A 21,355-nucleotide genomic window follows, 5' to 3' on the forward strand; every position below is an offset into this window, starting at 1 on the left:
GGAGAAGTAGGCACAAAGCAAAATGGCTGAAAGTAACTTTAACTCAGGCAGTTCAAAGAAGATAAGGGTATGTGTCCTGAACGGCAAAGGCTGAAATTACAAAGTTGTGGTTTATTGTAGACATGGCAGTTTAATCAAGGCAAGCTTTATAAAGAGACCAGCTATCTTTTAATTGATCACCAGATACAAGTGGAAAAAACAGGCAACGTTTGGAGCATGCAGACCTGTCATTCAGGATCTTTTTCAAAGACCTGAAGAAGAGGTTGCAAAGCACACGGCTCATCTATTTTCTCCAACTAAATCAGATGATCTAATAAAAGAAGCTACCACCCCTTATAATCTCTGCCTTGCAGAAATTACTAATGCAGGGATGTATTGCTCAACATGAAATATTTCACAGCAAACAGAACAGCTCTTCTCAGTAACGAAGAGTACCCATGAGATCATCAGAGATACAATGTCTTCCAATGTCATCGTAAATCACTATGGGGAAACTAAATCTCCAAATATCTAACAGTAAAGTCCAGCAGAATAAATCTAAGGATAAACATTACATTTGACACACTATGCAGCCATGCACCTGCCTAATATCAACATCTAAACTCTAAATCATGTGTCATTTACTCTTCATGACACCTACAACTATAGTTCAGGAACAGATGCAGAGCAGTTAAGAAAGTAATCATTACGAATTTCAACTGCATTGTCATAGGAAGTAAAATCCAGAGTCATCTTTTTTCCCAGGGAAACCATCCTGAGACAAAGCAGCTAAGTCTTATTATTACTGAGAACAGAAAAACAAAGCTATGTCATATCTTCAGTATGATAATCATCATAGCTTTTCCAATCACCACCTTTATTTTAGCCTTCGTTCCTTCAATTTTTAATCTACTACCATATTCTAATATAAAACTGCTATTTTGGGAATGCAGTTTCAATTCTCCTTAATTCCTCCTAGTATACAAACTCTGACAGCTAAACTTAACTGACTATTTAGCTGTTTAGAACATAGAAATCTAACAACAGATGTTACAACCCCTGGAAGTTCTTGCGGAGTCTACTGCTGTTGTAAAACTTGACAGAAGAAAAAAACCAAGCAGTATTACTTTCAGCAAAGCTGCAGAACAAACCGAAAGTAACAGAGACAGGCAAAGAAAGGAGAGGGTTATTGTCTCATTTCATACTAAATGATTTAGTAATTCGCAATCAACAAAGACAACAGCAAGTAAGAATGTCGTCACTACAGTAGAACATTTGCACAGTGGTGAAAAAATAAATACATTTACTTCTATAATGCACCAGAGCAGTAATGTGTCTTCCCCTTGTACTAAAGGCATAGCTGATTCTTTTTAACATTATGAGACTTGAAATACTCCTTACTAAATGAACTGCACGTACTATTCAATTTTGTCTCTTCTGGTAGATGCATTTAGCAAAACTAAGTGTTCCTAACAACTGTTCAAGTGTTACTAAAATAGGATCTCTTGTACCATTTATACAAAGACTACCTTGTTCCTTACTCTTTGGAAGTTAGTAATTAAATAGTTTTGAAAGATTCAAGCATAGATGCTTGAATACACAAATTTGAGTACACAAATATTCTTCACATTATTCTCACAGTTTAAGTTGCATTTTTTTAAACTCTTGTAACAGTCATAAGATATTGACAATATTACACAATGTTAATCAATAAAAGAATTTTTAAGGTTATAATTTTGAAATGCTTTTGTTAAATGATTTCTACTTTTATATCTCAAGGATTGCTGCTTCACTCAATTTAACGATTCATTATTACCACAGAGGTAAAAAGCACACGTAAGGTTAACAGCTATGACTATTAGCTGTAACCTAACCAGCGTTACACTGTATAACTGATCTATTTTCTTGAAGAATAAAATTGAGAAAAAGGGAATTACTACTAGCGTCTCTATACAAAAAGTACAGAAAGCCTGGGGGCAAATGCGTGGGATAATAGCGGAGACAAGAGGAAGGAAAATGGGAGCATACTGAAAGTTTATTTATAAATATCAGGGAACTCATTTCTTGGCATCATGTAACATCTGCACAGTTTCACATTGATCTAACTTTTAGACAGTGGCCCTATATTTAAGAACAGAAAAACTAAGAACCAGCACACTAGACTTATGATCCCCTTCTCAAAAATTAGTATAGCTCTTTCCCAGTTGAAACTGTTTCAAGACTGTCAGTTTAGGGATGAGATTTCCAGAGTTTGTTCCCTGTTCAAGTATTTAAAGGTTTTTCTAACCCAGTGTTGGCAGAACTTCAGTGTGGTTGTAATGACAGCAATCACTGTTAAGAGATTCACATTAACCGCTGTATGCACATCTAATTTTATCTTCAGCTTTACCTTCTGTAACTGTCACACGCCAGGCTTAGATATCTTCTGTCTCTCCATGAACGCTCTTTCCAGGTAGCAAGCTCAAACGTGTTTCTTTTAGGGTGAAATTCTGCAAGCTCACCTCAGTTTTAGATATTGTCCCTAGGTCTCACTTTTCTCTCTTTATTTCTCTCATTAACACATCCAGCATCCCATACTGCCTCTTCGTTAGGTCACAGGTACCAAACAGCTGGAAAAAAGCAACTTCATCTCTAGCCTTCTGTTAGCAAGTACTGGCTATGCTCGTGGCAACAAAGCTGTCATGTGAGCTGAACCACACTGCCACAAATGGGGACAACCGGGAGATTTGGTTCACAATACTGATTGAAAGCAAAATGCAAACACAGCAATAGCCAATTTCACTTGCATGAGAATTTTCTCCCCACTGGCTGTCCATGACTGGTTTTAATGTTTTGCTTATGTAGCAGAAGATGGCCCTTAGCAAACTGAAGAATCTTGAATGCTCACTTAAAGATTTCCTAGAGGTGAAGGGCTCATATGCCCAAATACTTCTGGGTTTTGGTATCTTGTCTGTTTGCTTTCCAAACAGACCACCAGTTGTAGTATGAAATACTATCTCCCCACAAAACTTGCCGCCTTTTCCTTCAGAGAAAGCAAGTTACATAAAGAACAGACCTTTCTGAGGCTCTTCAAAATACGTCTTAAGACACCATGTAAGTCTGACCCATACATGTATAAAGCAACAAAGCAATAAGCCTGCCTGCATTACATTAATGAACATCGTATTTTGCATTTAAAGATCCTTGAAAAAGAAGTGAAACAAACATGGAGAACTTTATTTGTATTCATCTCACTAACTTTTGTTCCCATAGATTTCAATAATCCTACTCTCTACTTGGCAATTCAATGACAGATACATATTTTTAAGACCTTAAGGAATATCCCAAATCCTTCAAGGAGTCTTGTATCCCTGTACCCCCTTTTTCCCAATGCACAATTAATACTTGCAGATGAGAAGGGTTGTTTGTGTCACATATTTTATGGGCAGCTGTAATTCTTCTTCAGAGAAATTCCTTCCAGCAATGCTGGCACAAAGCAAGCCTCCAATTTCCACAAGAAATCCTACTGACTTATGTTCTTCTTCTCATGGCAGCAAGTAAAAAGAATAAAGATACAGCAGAGGAAATAAGAGAAAATAGTGCAGTAGGTATACTGCTGAGTTGGAGATAAAAATGAATATGTTAGTACTTGTGGTTATAATCTCACCCTTCATACTGGGTTCAGATTCAGGGGCTGCGGCTCTAGTTCTCAGGTCTGCCAAGCTTTCTAGCTCACTCGATGTGAATATTTCATCTGTGCCTTAGTTGCCTATCTGTAAATGCAAGACAGCAGTATTTCTACTTCTATCTTGTCTTTTTTAGATGTTGAGATTTTAAAGGGGCTGACCTTCACTGTTTTGGCACAGCAGGGTCCTCGTCTCAGTTGAAGGTTCTTTGGTGCAACACTGATCACTATGAGCACGAGTGATATGCCTGAGAGAACATTAACTTTTTTATATCAAAAGTAAAATAATATGGTTTTAAAACAGTAACATACTTGAGAGATTGTACAAAAGCCACTAAGTCAATGCTATGTCACTTTTCCATGCATACACTAGACAAGGCGCTGAATAAAAACATCTTCAAGAACCATACTTGTTGCCTTTATTGTTGGAGCTTACCCCTATTCCTTTTATTACACAGAAACCCTCCAACAATTTCTGTAAACAGCACTGGTTTGGACACAAAACTTATGTCTACGAAAAAGTGTCTTTAGTTCACAGATGCCACCTACATCCTGAGTTAAGAACAGTGAAGTTTTTCTGAATTTAGTCTTGCATTGTCATGTCAGGTCACGTGTCACTTCAAATTCTCGCTCTGAGCAACTGGAAGCAGGTATTTTCTCTAAAGTACTTCTTTTGAGATAAACAAATCCAGTATAATAAAGCTCAGAAAGGGGAAAAATGGAGACTCATGCACAAACTCCAATTTTTTCATTTAAATCAAGGACTGAGTACACAGTCAGACTGCGAATCTGTCTTCAGCCAGTATAATTATGGGTTTGTGTAGTCTAAGCCTCCAGGATAAACAGACAATTCTTGAACAATTCATATCCCAGCAAGTCTTCCAGGCTTTTTTGAAGTCAGTACCTTGTCCTGGGTGTCCTCCCACCCCTCAGCGTATGTACTACCTACAATACATAGGCACGCAGCATTGGCATTAAATGAAGCCATTTTACCCACAAACAACAGAAATAAGCTTATCCTCATAGGCACAGATTGAAGATGCTGCTTAGATGCTGGCTGTAGAGCAGGATTCTTTTGGGGCATTTTCATCATGAAAAATCCTCCTTGTTAACTTCTCACTCCTCCAACAAAGCTTCCTCTATTCTTGCCCTTAAATGAGAAGGGACTGACTTTCTAGTGAAGAAAGCAAGGAAGCTAAGGACACAAAGAGCCCACAATAGGACAGAAAATTTTAAAGAAATAAAATCAAAACCCACAGTGTGTGGAAGGCATACTGCTCAATCTGTTCTTCGCTGTTCGCAGATTGTTAATCCCGGCACAAGAGAGCATGGAAACGGACTCGTGGTTGTGAAGAGCAGGGAGAGTGCCCCACTTGCCACCTGCACACAGATACATCTTGCTTAAACCCCTGGGAAGCACATCTTGAAGGTTTTCAAAGAAAGCTTAGGGATTCAACTGCTCAAATTACTGCATAAGTTTTATAGCCAAATTATAGAGGGGTGACTATAGGCAAGGACACAAATATGATACAGAGGAATCCTGTTTTGATGTCAAAGCCTAAGTTTCTGGGCTCCAGATACTGTCAAAGCCCACCTGCCTGAAGCCTCCTCTGTTCAGAAATCAGCAGTTTCCCAACCCTACACGAGCACAGCTTTGGAAAAGATGGATCTCAGAAAGCAGACAGTGTTATTACAGATATATCAGAGTATTGCCTCATGTTGTCTTCCAGGAAAAAAAGTATCTTTGGGTGTTCGTAAGAGGCTGGCAAGGCTTGAAGGCTACACCCTATTATCAAGGAATGATCCTACTAGAAACCGAACATTTTGCTTATCCAGTGTTGCTGAGGGCTGAGTAGAAATTAAAGAGGGTGGGAGAATCCCTCTGGAAAGGGTTTGGAGCAGGGGTTGGGCAGTCCCTGGGGAGAAACCTGGGCGAGGCGCAGCGTGGGGTGGGGTGGATCCATGTTGCTCCATAACGAAGTACTTGGTGAGGAAAGCCAAGCCCCAGGATGGGAGATTTAGCAGATACAGCTGCCTGAATGCGCACATTCGTAGAAAGGCTCAGAGGAAGGACTGTGTCCTAGAAGCTTTCCTCTGAACAATAACCAAACCTAACACCACCAAAAAAAGGCCAGACAAGCAAATTAATCCCCATGCATCCTGGCCTCTCTTCCTAAAAAGTTAAAAGGGTGTAAATATCAGAGAAGAAAATGTAACATTTAATTCTGTATACGTGGTATTACCTTCTCCTCAGTAACTTTTAGGCTTTTTCACCACGCAACATTTATCCTGCAATGTCAAGTATTTTCATTTCTTTGTTTACCCAAACTGCAAATTCTGATTTGTAAATGCATTGCTACAGCATACAACAAAGAAACATAACATTAATTCATACTATTTATTTCATGGTAAAAGAAAATTGATAGACTATCACGTCAAACGGCCTGCTTGACATTACAGAAAAACCAAGCACCAAAACTTTAGACCAAAACTTGACCTCACGCTATTCACTCAAAAAACCACCGCCTGGAGCTGAGTGCATGGGAACATCCTGCATCGTTTTTGTATGAATAAAATTGGGTTTTGAGTCTTATCGCTCATGTTTCCACTCAGCCACCGTACCTCCTCAGCTTCCAAAAGGGCGCAGTCAAGTGCTTCAGTAGCTTTGCATTGATTTGGGTTTTATGCTTCCTCTTTTAGCACTTTTAGGTCTGTAACAGAACTCATTCCAGCCGGCCTCATGCTGGTGCTCCGGAGCGAGGCGACAGCATCGCTCTTGCATCTCACTCCTGGGGGGACTGCCGGCCCTCTTCCTCCTCCTCCTCCTCAGGTTATGGCGTGCCCAATGACACGTATCTGATCAGTTTGTTAGAAAGAAGTGCGTGTTCCCGCGTGGGATTTCTGGCCACCTTCAAGAGCCACAGCCAAAGGCTTGTTTTCTGTCTGAAGCACCACCAGCAAAACTGTTACCTTCAGCATGCAAAAGGCCTTTTCAGCAGTGAAAATACCCTCAGCCAGCCACGGGCATAGCCTGAATGTCATATCTCATCTCTTCTCTTTTTTTTTTTTTTAAAAAGCTACCTAATTAATTAGAAAGAATTAACAGAAAACATACACTGCCAATTTAACAGTCAATTTTCACCCCTTTTTATTTTCTGGGTATTACACGAGGGACTACGCATTCATTTTGTCCATTCAAAAAGTCTGCCTTTTTATTATGATTAAACACTGAAATGTAGAATATTTACATTTAAGTTTATTGTCATATTCAGTCTGGAATTGGCCATTTGGCTAATTAAGTTGTATCATGCCAAGGCACAGTGACAAGTACTATTTAGAAATGAGAAATGGCAGATGGGCATCTCCAAAGAACCATCAGCTGAGTGTCATCTACTAAAATCAGTTATCAATGGTGAGGATTCAGGTTCAACATCCTCCCTGAACATGATGGAGCATTCCCTCCCATGCCTTTGGAAAGGAGAAGTTTGAAATTCCCAGCAATACACTACTTCACAAAATAATTTTAATAACACTGTTGTCCATGATGTTTGTCTAAATTTGAACCTCCTTTCGCCCCGGCCTGCACAGTCCACAGTCTGTCATTTGGGCTCTGGACTATTTGTCACAAGTGAACCATGCACGTATAGCCATGATTACACCTAGACTGAAAATTAAAGGACTTCTAAATCGAATTTAGATTAGTTGAAATATCAATGAAAATTCAATCAAAAAATGAAAATAATAATTAAAAAATCCTTCCAGATCAGAGTAAAAATTTTAAGATGGAGCTTGATACGAATGGTGTTACATGATGCAGTAGCCTGCAATTCCAGGTCTGTGGAGGATCCTTTTCTCAGCCCAGTGACCCGCAAGGTGTTTCACGGGACATCACACCACTGCATTTCCTCTGGAGTCATCCTGGCTTCTTTTCTGCCTTCCTCTACCACCACATTCAGTGAGCTCCAGGCGGCTTCCCACAGCAAGGCCATCTTCTGGAAGTGACTGCCACCCCAATTCTCCCGTTTTTCCCCTTAGCAAGTTGGCAAGTATGTAATACTTCACTGAATCAAGCAAACGGGCAAAGACGTCTTCTATCCCAGTCAAATAAAAATTTGAAAGGAGAAGCGTTTAAAATATTAACTCCTTGGCCTGTGTGAAATGCCCCTCTATCTGCATAAGAACTGCCACAATTCAGTTAGCAGAGGCAGTACCCGTCCAGTTACAGATTAAACAGTCCTTCAACCAGATGTTTGAAGAGAACTCTCTGTTTTCTTGAGGGGAAAGGAAAGAAAGAAGAAAACACAGTGTTTCACTTACTTACACAACATTTGGGACCAAAACTTAAAAGCCGACCTCCTGGATTTGAAGAGCGACCTAAAGCAGAAAGCACTGCTGTTCTAATCACTGATCTTAAGGACGACAGAAGAACTAGGCTGTGACCAAAAGATATCACTCTCACATGGCACCTCCGCTCGTGAATTGATTTTCACAGTTTCTCACTCTCCTGTTATTCTATTAAAGCATTTAACCCTGAAGAGGAGACTTCCAAGCTATGCATTACTATACTTAAAACAGTTTCGGTGAATGCCAGAGTGTAACATATTTAGATAGCAAACTCTTAGAGACTGAGGTTGTATCTTCTTCCACGTATTTTTGCTGAGAATACTATCTGTACTTTAAAAATTGCACACTCTAAAAAAATATCTAAGGGAATACAATGGAACGTGATCTGTTACTATCTGTGTGCTGAGTAAGGGGCATTGCAAAAAGCAATCTGTTTCTCCCAAGAGCTAAGAGACAGTAAGAGTTGTCCATGGGTAACCTTGAAAATTCATAAAATAAGAATGCATTTGTTAAGAAAATTGCAGAGATTTTAGGGAGGACAGACAAGCTTTAAGAGGCAGATGAAAACAAAACTGGAACAGAGGGGGATGAGAATGCTCTGATACATATTCAAGTTGTATTTTTTTAAATGAAACGTTTATCTGTAATTGAAAATCATGCAAATAATGACGGCAGCAATGTGGGAGACCTGTGTTAATGTATAAATGAGTTTTCAACTGGTTTTAATATTAATTACATTATACACTTATTAGAAGACATTTCAAACCTGTTTTGCTGTTTTACATTGAGCCGCAATTATAATTCCAAGGAAGAAGGCTATCTTCAGCAGCAGATACACCAGTTATATACTTGATGCTGAGTAATGTGCACAGTTTTATTCATAACAACGAAAACAACCTCAAAGGGCAGTTGCTTTGGCTCTCCCCTGTTTTTTGTTATTCTTAACCATTACCTTTTAAAAATGCTCACTATCTAAGAGTGGTAAAGCTTGTCTTAAAATACTTGCATACTGTGAAACAGAAGAATGGATGCAGTATTTCTGTAACATTAAAATATTTCTATACAAGTTGCCCAGACATAGAAACATACGTCACACCCCCCAAAAATAAGATGTTTAAAGAATGAGGCCAGGCGAGAAGGAATGCAGTGGAGCAGTACTCCAGCAAAACGAGAGTTAAGACTTTAAACACATAAGACTTTTAATCTATCCTTTATCAATTATTCCAAGAGCTCAACAGAATCTACTTAAACACAGAGAAGATAAAGTAGTGCAGGTGGGTTACTAACTTGAAAAATGTACATTTATTATCCAGGGAACCAGCAATAATAGAATCACAGAAAAGTAAGGCTGGAAGTGCTCTCATGAAGTCCATTCCCCTGCCCCAGGGCAAGATCAACTATACATAAACCATTCCTGACAGATATTTGTCTAACTTGTTCTTAAAAACCTTCAGTGACAGAGACTTTGCAACCTCCCTAGGCAATCGGCTGCAGTTCATAACTATCCTTACCATTAGAGAGATTTTCCTAACGTCTCACCTCAGTCTCCCCACCACAGTAAGCCTGTCTGTTACTTCGTGCTCTATCCCCAGCAGAACTGGCAAACAGTTTCTATTACCTTCCTCTTTACATGAAATTTCCATATACTTTTAAATGGTTATCACATTTTCCCTCACCCTTCCATTCTCTAAACGAGTAATGACCAACTGGGTGATATGTAATCTTCTGGAGCAATTTATCTGGTCTCCCATGTAACCCCCTCAAGGAGTCTCTCTGTTCTGGAACTACCACCCCCATGCCAGATACATCTCCACCCAAAACACCAGCAGTTAAGCAAAAAAAGATGCAGGGAGAGAAGCCAAACTGAGCAGCAGGCTCTCAGATCGTCTTCCTACAAAGAAAGGTCCCCCACAAACCAGTGGATGTCACTGTGGAAGAGATGTGAGGTGGGAAAAGGCACTCACCCCAGAGAAGGGCAGACAAGAAGAGGAAGGGTTGAGTCTAGAAAAGGGGGGAAGAGGCTTTTAGACAACCCGGAATTAAGTTGTAGTGAGTTGGTCTGGAAGTGGGAGAGGTCTGGAAACAAAAGAAGGTGAAGGAAAGCAGTAAAAATCAGAAGGGGGGGAAATCTGGAAGAGAAGTGAGACCAGATGTACAAATGGTGAGGGGTGGAGGAGGCTCAGTACACAGAGAGGGGATTTGGGCACTGATGAGGGAGGAGGCGGAGAGAGGTTGGGAAAGCATGAAACACAGGACAAGAAATGCAACAGAAGTCCTGAGTGCCAGGTGGACACAGAGCAGAGGTGGGGGGACTGGAGAAGCTCCACCAAGCTGCGTTCCTATGAACATGAGGATCTCCTAACAAATGCGTTCTGTTTCTTTGCTAAAGCAGGGCCTGGGGGAGTATCAGCCAAGCTGAGGAGTTGCTCCTTGGGAGTAACTTGGCCTCTCTGGATATGGCCCAAGGTCAAGCTTCGGCGACAATGACCTCGAGACATACGGCTGCAAGGGATTATGGAAAGATTTGAGGGTGCCATCACTTCCACAGGGAAAGGTGTGAGGGAAAAGATATGAAGCTATGACAGAATGGGATCAGAAGGTGACAGGAAAAGTCAGTGCTAGACTGAAGGGCAGGGCCCACTGCACAGAGCAACCTCTTACTGTTTATTCGGGTTTCCATAGTGCCAGAGCTAATAATCCCTCTAGCAGTGCTGAGGGTCACAGGGCAGGAATGCCTCCAAGTCAGCTCAGGTCTGACAGAGCTTGTGCTGAGACAGAGCTAATAAAACCCTGATGGACCTAAGGTGGCCTTGCAAGGTCAGGAGGCTTCATACACTGATTCCTAATCCATCCCATAGCGTTCCCCTTATCCTTTGATCATCCTGGATGTCCCTGGGCCACAGACTCCCCAGTGATCGAGAGCTGATGTCAGAATCATGCTGTTCTCCTAAACCAGCACTCAAAACACACACTGGTAAAAGAAAGTGGCTAATTTAAAAAATAGACCTTGGCTGTCCAGGATCCCCACCGCTGTTACCCTAGCACTGGTGCAGCACTGAGAGTGGCCAAGGCAGAAGGTGCAGAACATCATGGCAGATAAGAAGCGTGCAAGCAAGGTGGGTCCTGACCATCACACCAAAGCATTGCTGTATCATGGCCACATCCTGCCCTGTAGCTCAGTGCAGCAGACACATGCCCTGGCATAAATCCCCACAGCTTCGTGGGAACCTAGGAAAAACACCTTCAGAAAGTTCAAGAATTACTGTTCTAGTCTGAAAAAGACCATTTTCCAATTCTTAAGGGTCGTATTGTCTAGGCCTCTGGCCTTTTCTTTTACTCTTCTCTGGATGCTTCCAACAGGCCTGAAGAGCACTGCACAGAGCAGAATTGGTACACCAGCCACATAAATGCTAAGTACAGTGGAAAAATTATTTTGCATGTCTTACATGCATACTCCTGTCCATATATTCTCGCATAACATTTATGGCATAGTATTGTTGATTCATAGCCATTTTCTGAACTCTTGCAACTGCCCATCTGTTTTCTGCAGACCTGCTGCCTTACCAGTTATTCTACATTTTGATTTGCACAGCTGATTATTCCTGCCCAACCACAATTTAGAACTTGTCCTTGATGAACTGCATCATATTCATTTTAGACCAGTTCTCCGATACACCACAGTAATTTTGAATTCTAATCCTGTGCTCAGAGGGTTTACATCCTCTCTCTGGTCGGTGTCATCTGGAAATTTTGCATGCATCTAAGTCATTAATTAAAATATTGAATATTTTCAGGAAATCCAGAGCAGAATCCCACTTGATATATCCTTCTAGTTTGACTATGAATCAGTAGTAATTATTCCAAGAACAGCTTTCCAGCCAACTGTGTACCCACCTTGTAGCCCATATTGCTGCCTTGTTTAGGAAAGGGTAAAAAGCCATCCAAAAATTACGATATACTATTTCTCTACTTGCAGGGAAATTAGGCCCCACTGACAAGGTACCTTCTGGAAAAAAAATATGCAAATTCATTTATCATATTATTATCTACAGGCTATTTATTTTTAAAAATTACTTGATTATTTGATTCAAACTTTTTTCCCCAAGAATTTAAGATAAGCTACCTACTGCAAAGGGGAAAAAGAAGGACCCAGGAAAGTTTACATGTAGGTGCAGTGCTTGCTCTGTCACAGCTTTTTTGAACCTAGACTGTCCTCCAAACGTTCTCCAGTGTAACCACTAATTGCTCAGACATTGCTTCAGCTATTTCACCCTATGTTGCAGAGATAATTTAATAAGCTCCAGCTTGTTCTAAAATATCTATTATCCTATCTCATTTGTTTATAAATCAGTTCTTACCTTTCTCAAGGTAGCAGCCCTTTTCTTGCCACCTGGTAACCCTTTTCGTCAAAGAATGATGAAAAGAAAATGTCATTAACTACTTGGTCCTCTCAGATCATGAGTTTTGTCATTCCCTCTCAACTAGTAGTCCAGAAACTCAGTCTTCCTCCTATTACTACTGAGAACGTAGCATGTTTCCTTGTTACCATGTCCTTTATTAGTTGTACTTTGTTTTGTGCCTCGGCCTATCTGATTTGGCCCCTGCATTCTTGTCATGTTCTTTTGCGCTTATCTCTAGTAAAATATCCAGTTTCCACTTTCTGTATGAATCTTCCATTTTCGGATCATGCAATTTTGCCTCTGCTTACCCTTTTTTATTGGGACAACTTTTATTTGTGCTTTTAATATTCTTTATTGTGACTGGAGAAAAAAAAAGTTAGTTCCTTTAGAAATTGCCAGCCTTCCTTAACCTCTTCGGTTTGTTTCCCAAGAAATGTTACCTATCAGTTCTATGAGTTGAATGCAATCTACTTTCTTGCATGCTATGGCTTTTATTCTCAAGTTCCCTTTTCTCATCTTCTGAAGAACGATAAGCTCGCTCTTTCATGATTGCTATCGCTCAAATTGCCTTTTACCATCATAGGCTCAGCCATCTCTTTCCTAATCAAGCCTGAGCGTACAGACAGGATCAAAATATCTCCTAGCCTTTACTGTAAGCCATTCCAGGTCACAGCAATTAGGAGGTGGAAAGGAGGTTTATGAAATACTCTGAAGGTGGCTACACAGAGGCATCATCCTCCCAGGCTTCTTTTGCCAGCACTCTGTTCAGTTGTAAATTGAAACGATTACTCTGATTGTTGCAATAGCTGCAGTCACTTAGCATGGCTAGATTCAGTGTTGACACTGCACAGGTTTCAGATATCAAAGCTTTTTCTGTACAAATTAGCTCCCTTCTGCATGTGGTCATGCCCCCTCCGCCGCTAGCAGCTACTGTTTTTTCCTACAGCTAAACTGGCATTCCAATAAAACAAAAGGAGCAGTATAGCAAGGAGCAGAGGAGCAACCATATGCACCTGCCATTACACTTTTATGGCAACTCTTAAATTAGCCTAACACAGTCCAATGAATTTCTCTAAGAAATACATACCTACCCACTGTTTACAGCCAAATACATTACATAAATCTAACAAGGAACAAGAAAGAGCTCCAAAAAGCAAATATGGATAGATATGGATTTGATACAAGTTGGAAGAAACAGAAGTCCTTGCCTTCACCTCATATAAGGAATTATATTTCAACCTGTTTCCTTTACAAGTCTCCTGACTGTATGGTCCAATTTAACTCAGCGTTTAATAATTCCTTAGTACAGCTACCAACACTTGAAAATGTTTATTAACATCTTTACCTGAGGGCAAATCCAAAAGAATGTAAGAATTCCTTACAAGAGACCAAGCAACCTTCACGCTGTTAAAGTCTCCAGAACAGGTCTGAATCTGCTGGGTCGCCACCACAACCTGACTGTTGTCCTGGGCCTCCAGGGACCCAATTTCATCTCCCTGCATTTTATGCATCATTATTTGCCAGGTCTCTTCCACCCAGCAGCAGATACGAGGTTACCAGCTTTCTGACATCTCACTGCCCGAGCAGCCCGATTCACAGTGCCAACAACCCCTACCTTCTGGGAGCTAAGGGATAGCAGATACTGTGGCAGAAGACTGTAAAGCTGGAAAGAAAATAATGTAACGTTGCAAGGGTGCTAAAGGTAATAAGGTTTTCAGCAAAGGAGAGTGCCACAGAAGGCAGGTCAGGTAAGGAAGGGAACGGATGTCCACACAGTAGGAATTCTGGTGGAGAGCAAAGGAGTGGCAAAAACTCCTAGGAATAAGCTGAGAGCGGCAGAGAGCAGATAGGAGGAAGATGTGCAAACATGACAAGAATGGCGGTAGGGAGCTGCAGGCAGAGGCAGGAGGACCCCAGACTTCACAGGAAATTCCATTTCAACGTGAGGAAAAACTTCTTTACTTTGAGGGCTGCAGAGCACGTGGACAGACTGCCAGAGAGATTATGGAGTCTCCTTCTCTGGAGATATTCAAAACTCGCCTGGATACATTCCTGTCCAGCCTGCTCTAGGTGAATCTGGTTTGGCAGGGGGGTTGGACCAGATGATCTCCGAAGGTCCCTTCCAACCCCGGCCATTCCGTGATTCTGTTATCTCCCATCAGCACTGCACCACATGTGGAGTAAAGCTTCCCATTTCCTCTCCTTGAAGACACGTCTCACTGACACGCACAGAAACAGCGTGGTAAATCAAAGCAATGCGAGGCAACAGAGACAGTTCAGAACTGCAGTACAGGGCCAAAGCGACATGCTGGTGTGGACAGCCCGACACAGAGCTGCCAGCCCACTGCAGCCAGAAAGGTGGGACCAGCCTCTCTGAGGGTGGATCTGCTCTGGAAAAGGACCAAGTGGGAGTCTGCCCACAGGGAAATAAACAGTTCCTTCCTGGAAAGAGCTCCCAGAACAGTAGGGAGCCCAGGGTAAAGCATCCCGAGACAGAAAATGATCTTCCTTGTACATACAACCGCTAAACCAGTAAACTTCTTCTAAAGGCAAGAATTTTAAATTGGAAAAGTAAATGTCTCGCACATCACCAACTTTCACTGTGCTACTAATCCATTATCTAGATCTACTAAAGCAAGAGGAATACCTAGTTGATTGTCTACGTATTTCTCACAGGGTCTCAGCTGGCCAGCAGATGTGGAAACAAAGCAGCAGGATCTCCTGATCCCTGCCCGTTTCCTTCTCCCACCTCTCAAATCAGAAACCAGCCCAGACGGGGAAAGCACTGAATGAACTCCAGCAGACTTCACACTAGAGGGAGCTTTCCTCAGAGAGCACACCACCTTGGCATCCCCTGTCTCATTACATTATTTTCAGCGTATCTAGAGGGCAATACATTGGACTCAGGTGAAACAGTTACCATTTAAACCCGCCGGTTTTGCCAGTTTAAGCATTGCAGCATGCAAATGGTGCGGGAGGGAGTACAAGGAGAAGGTACCCACCAAGTTCTACCCAGAGATGTGCTCTGGCTGATGAGATAAAGCTCAACGCTGACATGTTTCTGAGAAGCCTCTTGATACGAACCACATCCATCCTGCTCCCTTGCCAAACTCCCGTGTTGAACGTAAGAGCAACTTAAGAGATTACACTTCATACTGAGCCAGGAGGCCACTCACTGTTAAGCTGTTAATGAGTACAGCTTAGAGAAGCTGGGATACACCTTCCCTAAGGCTTGTGGCCATCCATTTCAGAGGGCCTGAAATACGAATAACTGTGTTACTCACTGTTAATACAAGTGTTGAACTGTTCCTCAAGTGAACTGTTTTAAAATATTATTTAAACTGAAAGTACTACAAGGCGCTAACAACAGCCAGGAAGAAATCTAATTTCTTTTCTAAACTCCAATTTCTTTTCTAAACTCCAGTAAACTGTCCCAAAACTATGGGCTGAACTAGAACAGAAGTCCTTACCTGTGAAAGCATTTGTGGCCTGAAAACCAGCTTCCTGCATACTGCTCTCCCAGCGAAGCTTGAGATTCTCGTCTTAACCTGTCCTTACTGGAGACAACTGCTGAGCTTGGAGCTGTCAAGTCACTTCCATCTTAGATCGCCAAAGTCCATTTCTCTTTCCATCCCCGTATTTGGCACCATCCAGTTCCTACCTGACCCCAGGTCTTTTGATCCGTAGGCAGAGGGGATCTGCACCGAATCCAAGTAGGAAGCGTTGGACAGTCCCATTAACCAGCCAGCCAGAGGATTCGGGCCATGATGAATGCGGAAACGAAGCAAATTGCCTGCCAAGACTTTATTTCCCTTTTACAATTAAGTTCTAATCCTCTGTTCATCCAGCACCATTTTTTCAGGTCTCGGCCAATGGTGATGTTCAATTGTCTCTCCTCTCTTGTGTTCCTCTCCCCTCAGGCACGCTCACTGAGAAATTAAAAAAGAAGAGATTATGTTTCCTGATGACCTGTAGCAACATTAAAATTAACAGACTCCAGGGAACAAAAACCCAAAACACATTATCAGGGATTGATTGTACACATTAAAGGAGATCTTCAGAAGGCAAATATTGCGATTTTGCTGAGATGCAAAGTGTGACCACACAGCTCTTTGAAGTGCAAAGAAGAACAGTGCTGAGGGTGTCATATGCATCTCTGAGAACATGATATGATTTACATTTCAAAAGCCATATTTAGCAGAGATGGGGGCAGCAATACAATAACAAAATTGCAGTTAAAAGGGAAAAGGAAAAATACTCAACACTCTCAAGTCTAGTCTATTCAAAACCACAGTGAGATTATTAGCATCTCATATAGCTGCTTCCCTTCTTTTCTGGAGCAGGAAGAGCGAGCACTGTCTGCCGGCACTACACATGCCGTTCTGACAGTCTTCTGTGGTTAAAAACCTTTGTATGTCTGTGCTGTCGATTATCTGTTTAAAATCTCAATTGTAACACAGATGACGCAACTGGGATGTCTCCAGACATTTGGTAACCTTAAAAATACCCACGGGCAGAAAGGTGGTTAATACAAGAGAAAGGTGTTTAAGTTTTTCTTGATCCTACTACTTTTCCATAGCATGGAAATTTCATATGGAAATTCCATAGCATGGAAATTATTCCATAGCAATTCACTGAAAACTAAAGCTGCAGCACATCCAGCTTTTAAAAACCAGGATACATTTACTTCCATGGGGTGAAGGCAAACAGCAGACAGGTACATGTTTAGGGAGAAGATTATTTTACAAAAAAAAGGAAGAAAAGAGGACTTGGGAGGAGAACCCACCCACTCCCCGGCCATCCTGCTCCTTCACGTACCGGTGCTTGGCTCGCCATCCCCCAATTCAGTGGCATAGGCATGTTGAAACTAGGTCTGTGATGATCTTATGATCTACTAATGGATTTTAGCTAATGAGTCTAGCCAGGGCTTGCAGTACTGGATCAGACCCGAGGTCCATCTACTGGAGCAGCCCGTATCAGAGGGTGCCGGCGTCACTGTCAGTCCCAGTGCCTGCTGCTTCGGAAAACAATGCAAGACTGGGCTCAGCAGGCAGGGGTGAATAACCCATCAGCTGCTCCCCAGCCCCACTTCACCCTTTAGCCCAAACTGCAAGACCTAGAGACGAGCTTACACCCTGAAGCATAAGGCTGAATAGCCCAGATGGTCCAAAACTTCAGAGAAGATTCTCAACGCTCTTTGGGGCACCTTCTGCTCCGCAGGCGCCACCGAGTGCGCAGCCAGCCCCCCCCTCCAGGGCTTCATTAGGGCCCTTTCTTGGGGGACAAAAAAGGATCTCTTCTCAGGCGTGCCACTGCAAGCAAGCGAGCCCGACACCTGATGAACGCTGTTTCCCTCGGAACACGCTGAATGAAAGCTAGCTGCTAACAAAGACGAATTTTCTATCTTAACGATGTTGCCGCTTTTTCCCTTCCCCCACTTTTGTTACACCAGTATTACCAGAGAACACACATTTTTGTCTCAAAACACAGCACAGGACTGACTGATTAGTTACTTGTATTCAAATCTAGTAATTTGCATTCCAATCAGATAAGGTTACAGAACAGATTTAAGATGTTTCCCCCATTTCTACCCAAATAGAGGAGAAAGTAGAAATTAAGAAAAAAAAAATCGCTGAAAACAATGCTTTTAGATCTAGTATTTCTATCAGAAAAAGATGCATAAAAAATTTTAGAATAGTGTTTTAAATGCTATTATTCCCAAATTTCAGCTCAAGATGCTTTTTCAGCCCTTCAAAGTGTTCCACACAACTAATAACCATTTCATATGAGGTTATTTTATTCTGAAATACATACAACTGCACAAGTATAATATACACACGCTGCAGGACATATTTCTTTTGGCTCTTAACATTGTGCTAACTACTCTATAATGACTACAGATGGATGCTGCACTCATTTCCCAAGCTTTTTCTCTAGAGGCCTGAGTTTCTTTTATATTTACAAGAACAGGTCCATATTTGCATTCATATTTTCAGACGCCCTGTAACTTTTGATTTTGGTTTATAAATCCACAATTTTGATGTCTTCTATTTTCAGCATTTTAGTTTTTCTCCCCATCTTAGAGATGCTCAAGCGATGTGTGCTAATACCTTAGCATCCAGGGAAATTCTCTTGTTGTTACATCTTTATATTAGAGATCATATACTTCCGACTCTTTGAAGAATAGAATGCATTTAATTTATTGAAAATTAACTTATTAAAAGAAGAATTATTGTCCACATCTTCAGTATCTCTGCTAAACTAGTTAAGAACCCAACAGTCAAAAAACTCTACTTTCAGCAACTGCTGCTTCTTCAGATAGAAAGATGTAATTTTAACAACATTACAGGACACCGAAACACTTACAGAGTTCATTCAGACCTTAAAAGTCCTCCCTTAAGGCCTCGAGTGAAAGAAGATACTGATATCTCTTGATTGCCCTAAGTGAGCATTTTCTATCGCTGCAAAAGCACTCTTCTCTCCCTTGGCGGATAATGAACCGGGGGGTGGCTGGCAGGACACGAGCAAGGAGCCGGAGCAGGCTGCTGGGAGAAGCCTGGGCAGTGCTCAGCGCTTGCTGGGCTTCTTCACCAACCCGAAGCCAAGTTCGGTACTTATAAAATGCTTCACGCTGACAGCTAAGCAGGCTATTTTCAACAGGCAGACCCTTCATCAGTCACATCTGCACGACAATTTCAGGTCTCTCAGATTTCGAATGCATCCAGAGGGAAGACGACAAACCATCCCAGTCGATACCACGGCAAATCAGGAAAACGGCAAACTCCATTTTTAACAGCATGTAGAGCTCTGACCTTTCTATTGTACTTTACACTATCAAGAAGATTTCCATTAAAGCTGAACTGATCTTTAAAGACAAGAAGTTTGTGTTTGTTTCCTAACAGACCGGCATGTTTGCATACACAGGCTGAGTCGGGACCTCCGCTGACACATTTCGGCGTGGCTCAGCCAACTCCACTGAAGCTACGCATTTATCCCTTTATACCAGTGGGGTGCAGAAATGATAAACCAACCTGCTTAAAGCACCGAAAAGAGAAAACACACATCTGGAAAAGAGAGAGGAAAGTAAACAATACCAACAGAACTACAATAAAGTGTGATCTTCGACGTAACTATTACAGTTTTCACAACCTGCAGAGACCCCAGTGGGAACGTGTCCCATTATACTGATCAGATGGCAAAGAGAAAATCTAGACGAGAGAGACTAGAGATTTTCTCTTTGCTCCATCTGTCACCTCCTTTCCAATTGCCACAGGAACTCTGCTTCCTCTTCTGCTTTCACTCATCCACTGCAGTGTTACATGAGTCTCAGAAGCAAATCAAAGCAAAACATTGCGTTTCATAAATATGTAGCTGTGCTATAAAGGTTTTCAGCTACTATGCGCTTACGTGATTGAATACCTAGGGAAAAATCAAATCTATTTGTTTTCATCCTCTCCACTTTTCTCAGATTTGGTCCTGGGAAAGGCACCACCATCTGAATCTCACACAAATAGCAAACAGAAGATATTTTGACTATTTAACACCTTATGCTAGTTACATGTTCTGATGGTATATTTAGCTAGTCAACCTGCTATTCCTCTTTTCTAAATGTTTCAAGATGCAGTATTAAAGGGCCACTGTAAAAAAGAATCTGAGAGACAAAAGTATCCAATGCGTGTCATTAAATCCTGCAATAATATCTACACTTTATGAAGTATTTTGCAATCATCAGTCAGGACCAAGCCTGGAGGAACTTGTGCTGAAAGAAGTAGTGAAATGCTGCTTTTTCCAAGACTGGTATCTCTGTAATGTGTTGAAAAACTCAAAAGCACTGGCTAACATGTAAATGCTGCAGCTTGGGTTTTTTAGTTTGTTTTTTTTTCCATTTCCTTTCACTATATACAGTCTGTTTCTCTGGCCACGCGTTGTTGGTTCGCACAGAGGCATGAGGAACTCACTGGATGTGTTGTCAGAAGGGCTATGGCCAAGGGAAGCGTTTCCTGTGATAGCCCTTGGCACAAGACACCCAAAGGACAGCCTTTCACTAAGGTGTCTGACAAATTTATTCACCGGAGTATCTGAAGAGTAAGCCCACACATTTAACGTTTTTGAGAACGCTACTGAACAGCTTGAGAGCCGTGGTTTAACTTCATCAAGGGAGGACTCATTGCTTGAATTTCTAGCTTTCCGGTGAAAGAGGTGTAAAAGGGCAGAGGGCCTGAGCTGTCCTGCCTTGCGCTCCCTGCGGAAGGCAGATGCCAAGCAGGGGCAGACCGCCAGTGGGAGCTGGGCCACCGCCGGCACCGAGACCCACTCTGTGGCTAAAAGCAGGACAGAAGCAGCGCTGGCCCAGCCGGCAGCACGACTCCAGCTCAACGGGAGATTTTTAAGCGTGTCTCCAAATTCAAGGCAAAAAGTAACATGCCTGAAGCCAGGACGAGCACTGAACGATCCACATGCTTAAACACTTCGCTGAAGCAAAGCCTGTCCTTCCTATAGGTTAAGGCAGCGTAGACGTGGATATATATATTTGAGAAGTTTCTGGCTGGAAAAACACTTCCAACATTTTGTTTTTATAAAAAGGTGTTTGTAAAAATACCTTTTAAAGTTTGCTAAAGCAATTTTAAATGAAGCATACGTGCACACACATAGCTCACCTCTCCATCCCTTTTTGGATTCACCAAGTTTTCCAGGTGTCAGTTCTGCTTCTCATAGAGACTTCTCAACTAGATATAGTAATATCTACCAGTTATACCTACTGGTTTTTTTAGACAGTAAGACCTGCGCCTGTGTTTTACTCTGTGATCCTCACTCATTTTATTTACTTCTGTCTATAATTTGTCTTCCTTCCACGATACCACTGCACCAGTGCTAAGTGAATCCTGGTTCTTTGGAAATGCTTTGCTCCATAACTCAAAGACTGCTTAAAAAACTCAAGGCGACTTTCACAGGAGACCATACACAAATC

General features: G+C 41.7%; 1 protein-coding gene across 4 annotated transcripts in view; it reads right to left on the reverse strand.

Moving 5' to 3' along the window:
* Nucleotides 1-21,355, reverse strand: part of LDLRAD4 (low density lipoprotein receptor class A domain containing 4) — a 287,484-nt gene that overhangs the window by 166,271 nt on the left and 99,858 nt on the right. For all 4 annotated transcript variants that reach the window (XM_074576574.1, XM_074576576.1, XM_074576573.1 and 1 more), the window contains one exon: nucleotides 15,858-16,316. In XM_074576574.1, the coding sequence (XP_074432675.1) occupies nucleotides 15,858-15,897 (40 nt within the window). In that variant the 5' untranslated portion in view covers nucleotides 15,898-16,316. The remainder of the gene's footprint in view (nucleotides 1-15,857; nucleotides 16,317-21,355) is intronic.

This window comes from Larus michahellis, chromosome 2, assembly GCF_964199755.1.
Source record: "Larus michahellis chromosome 2, bLarMic1.1, whole genome shotgun sequence".
NCBI classification, from domain to species: domain Eukaryota; kingdom Metazoa; phylum Chordata; class Aves; order Charadriiformes; family Laridae; genus Larus; species Larus michahellis.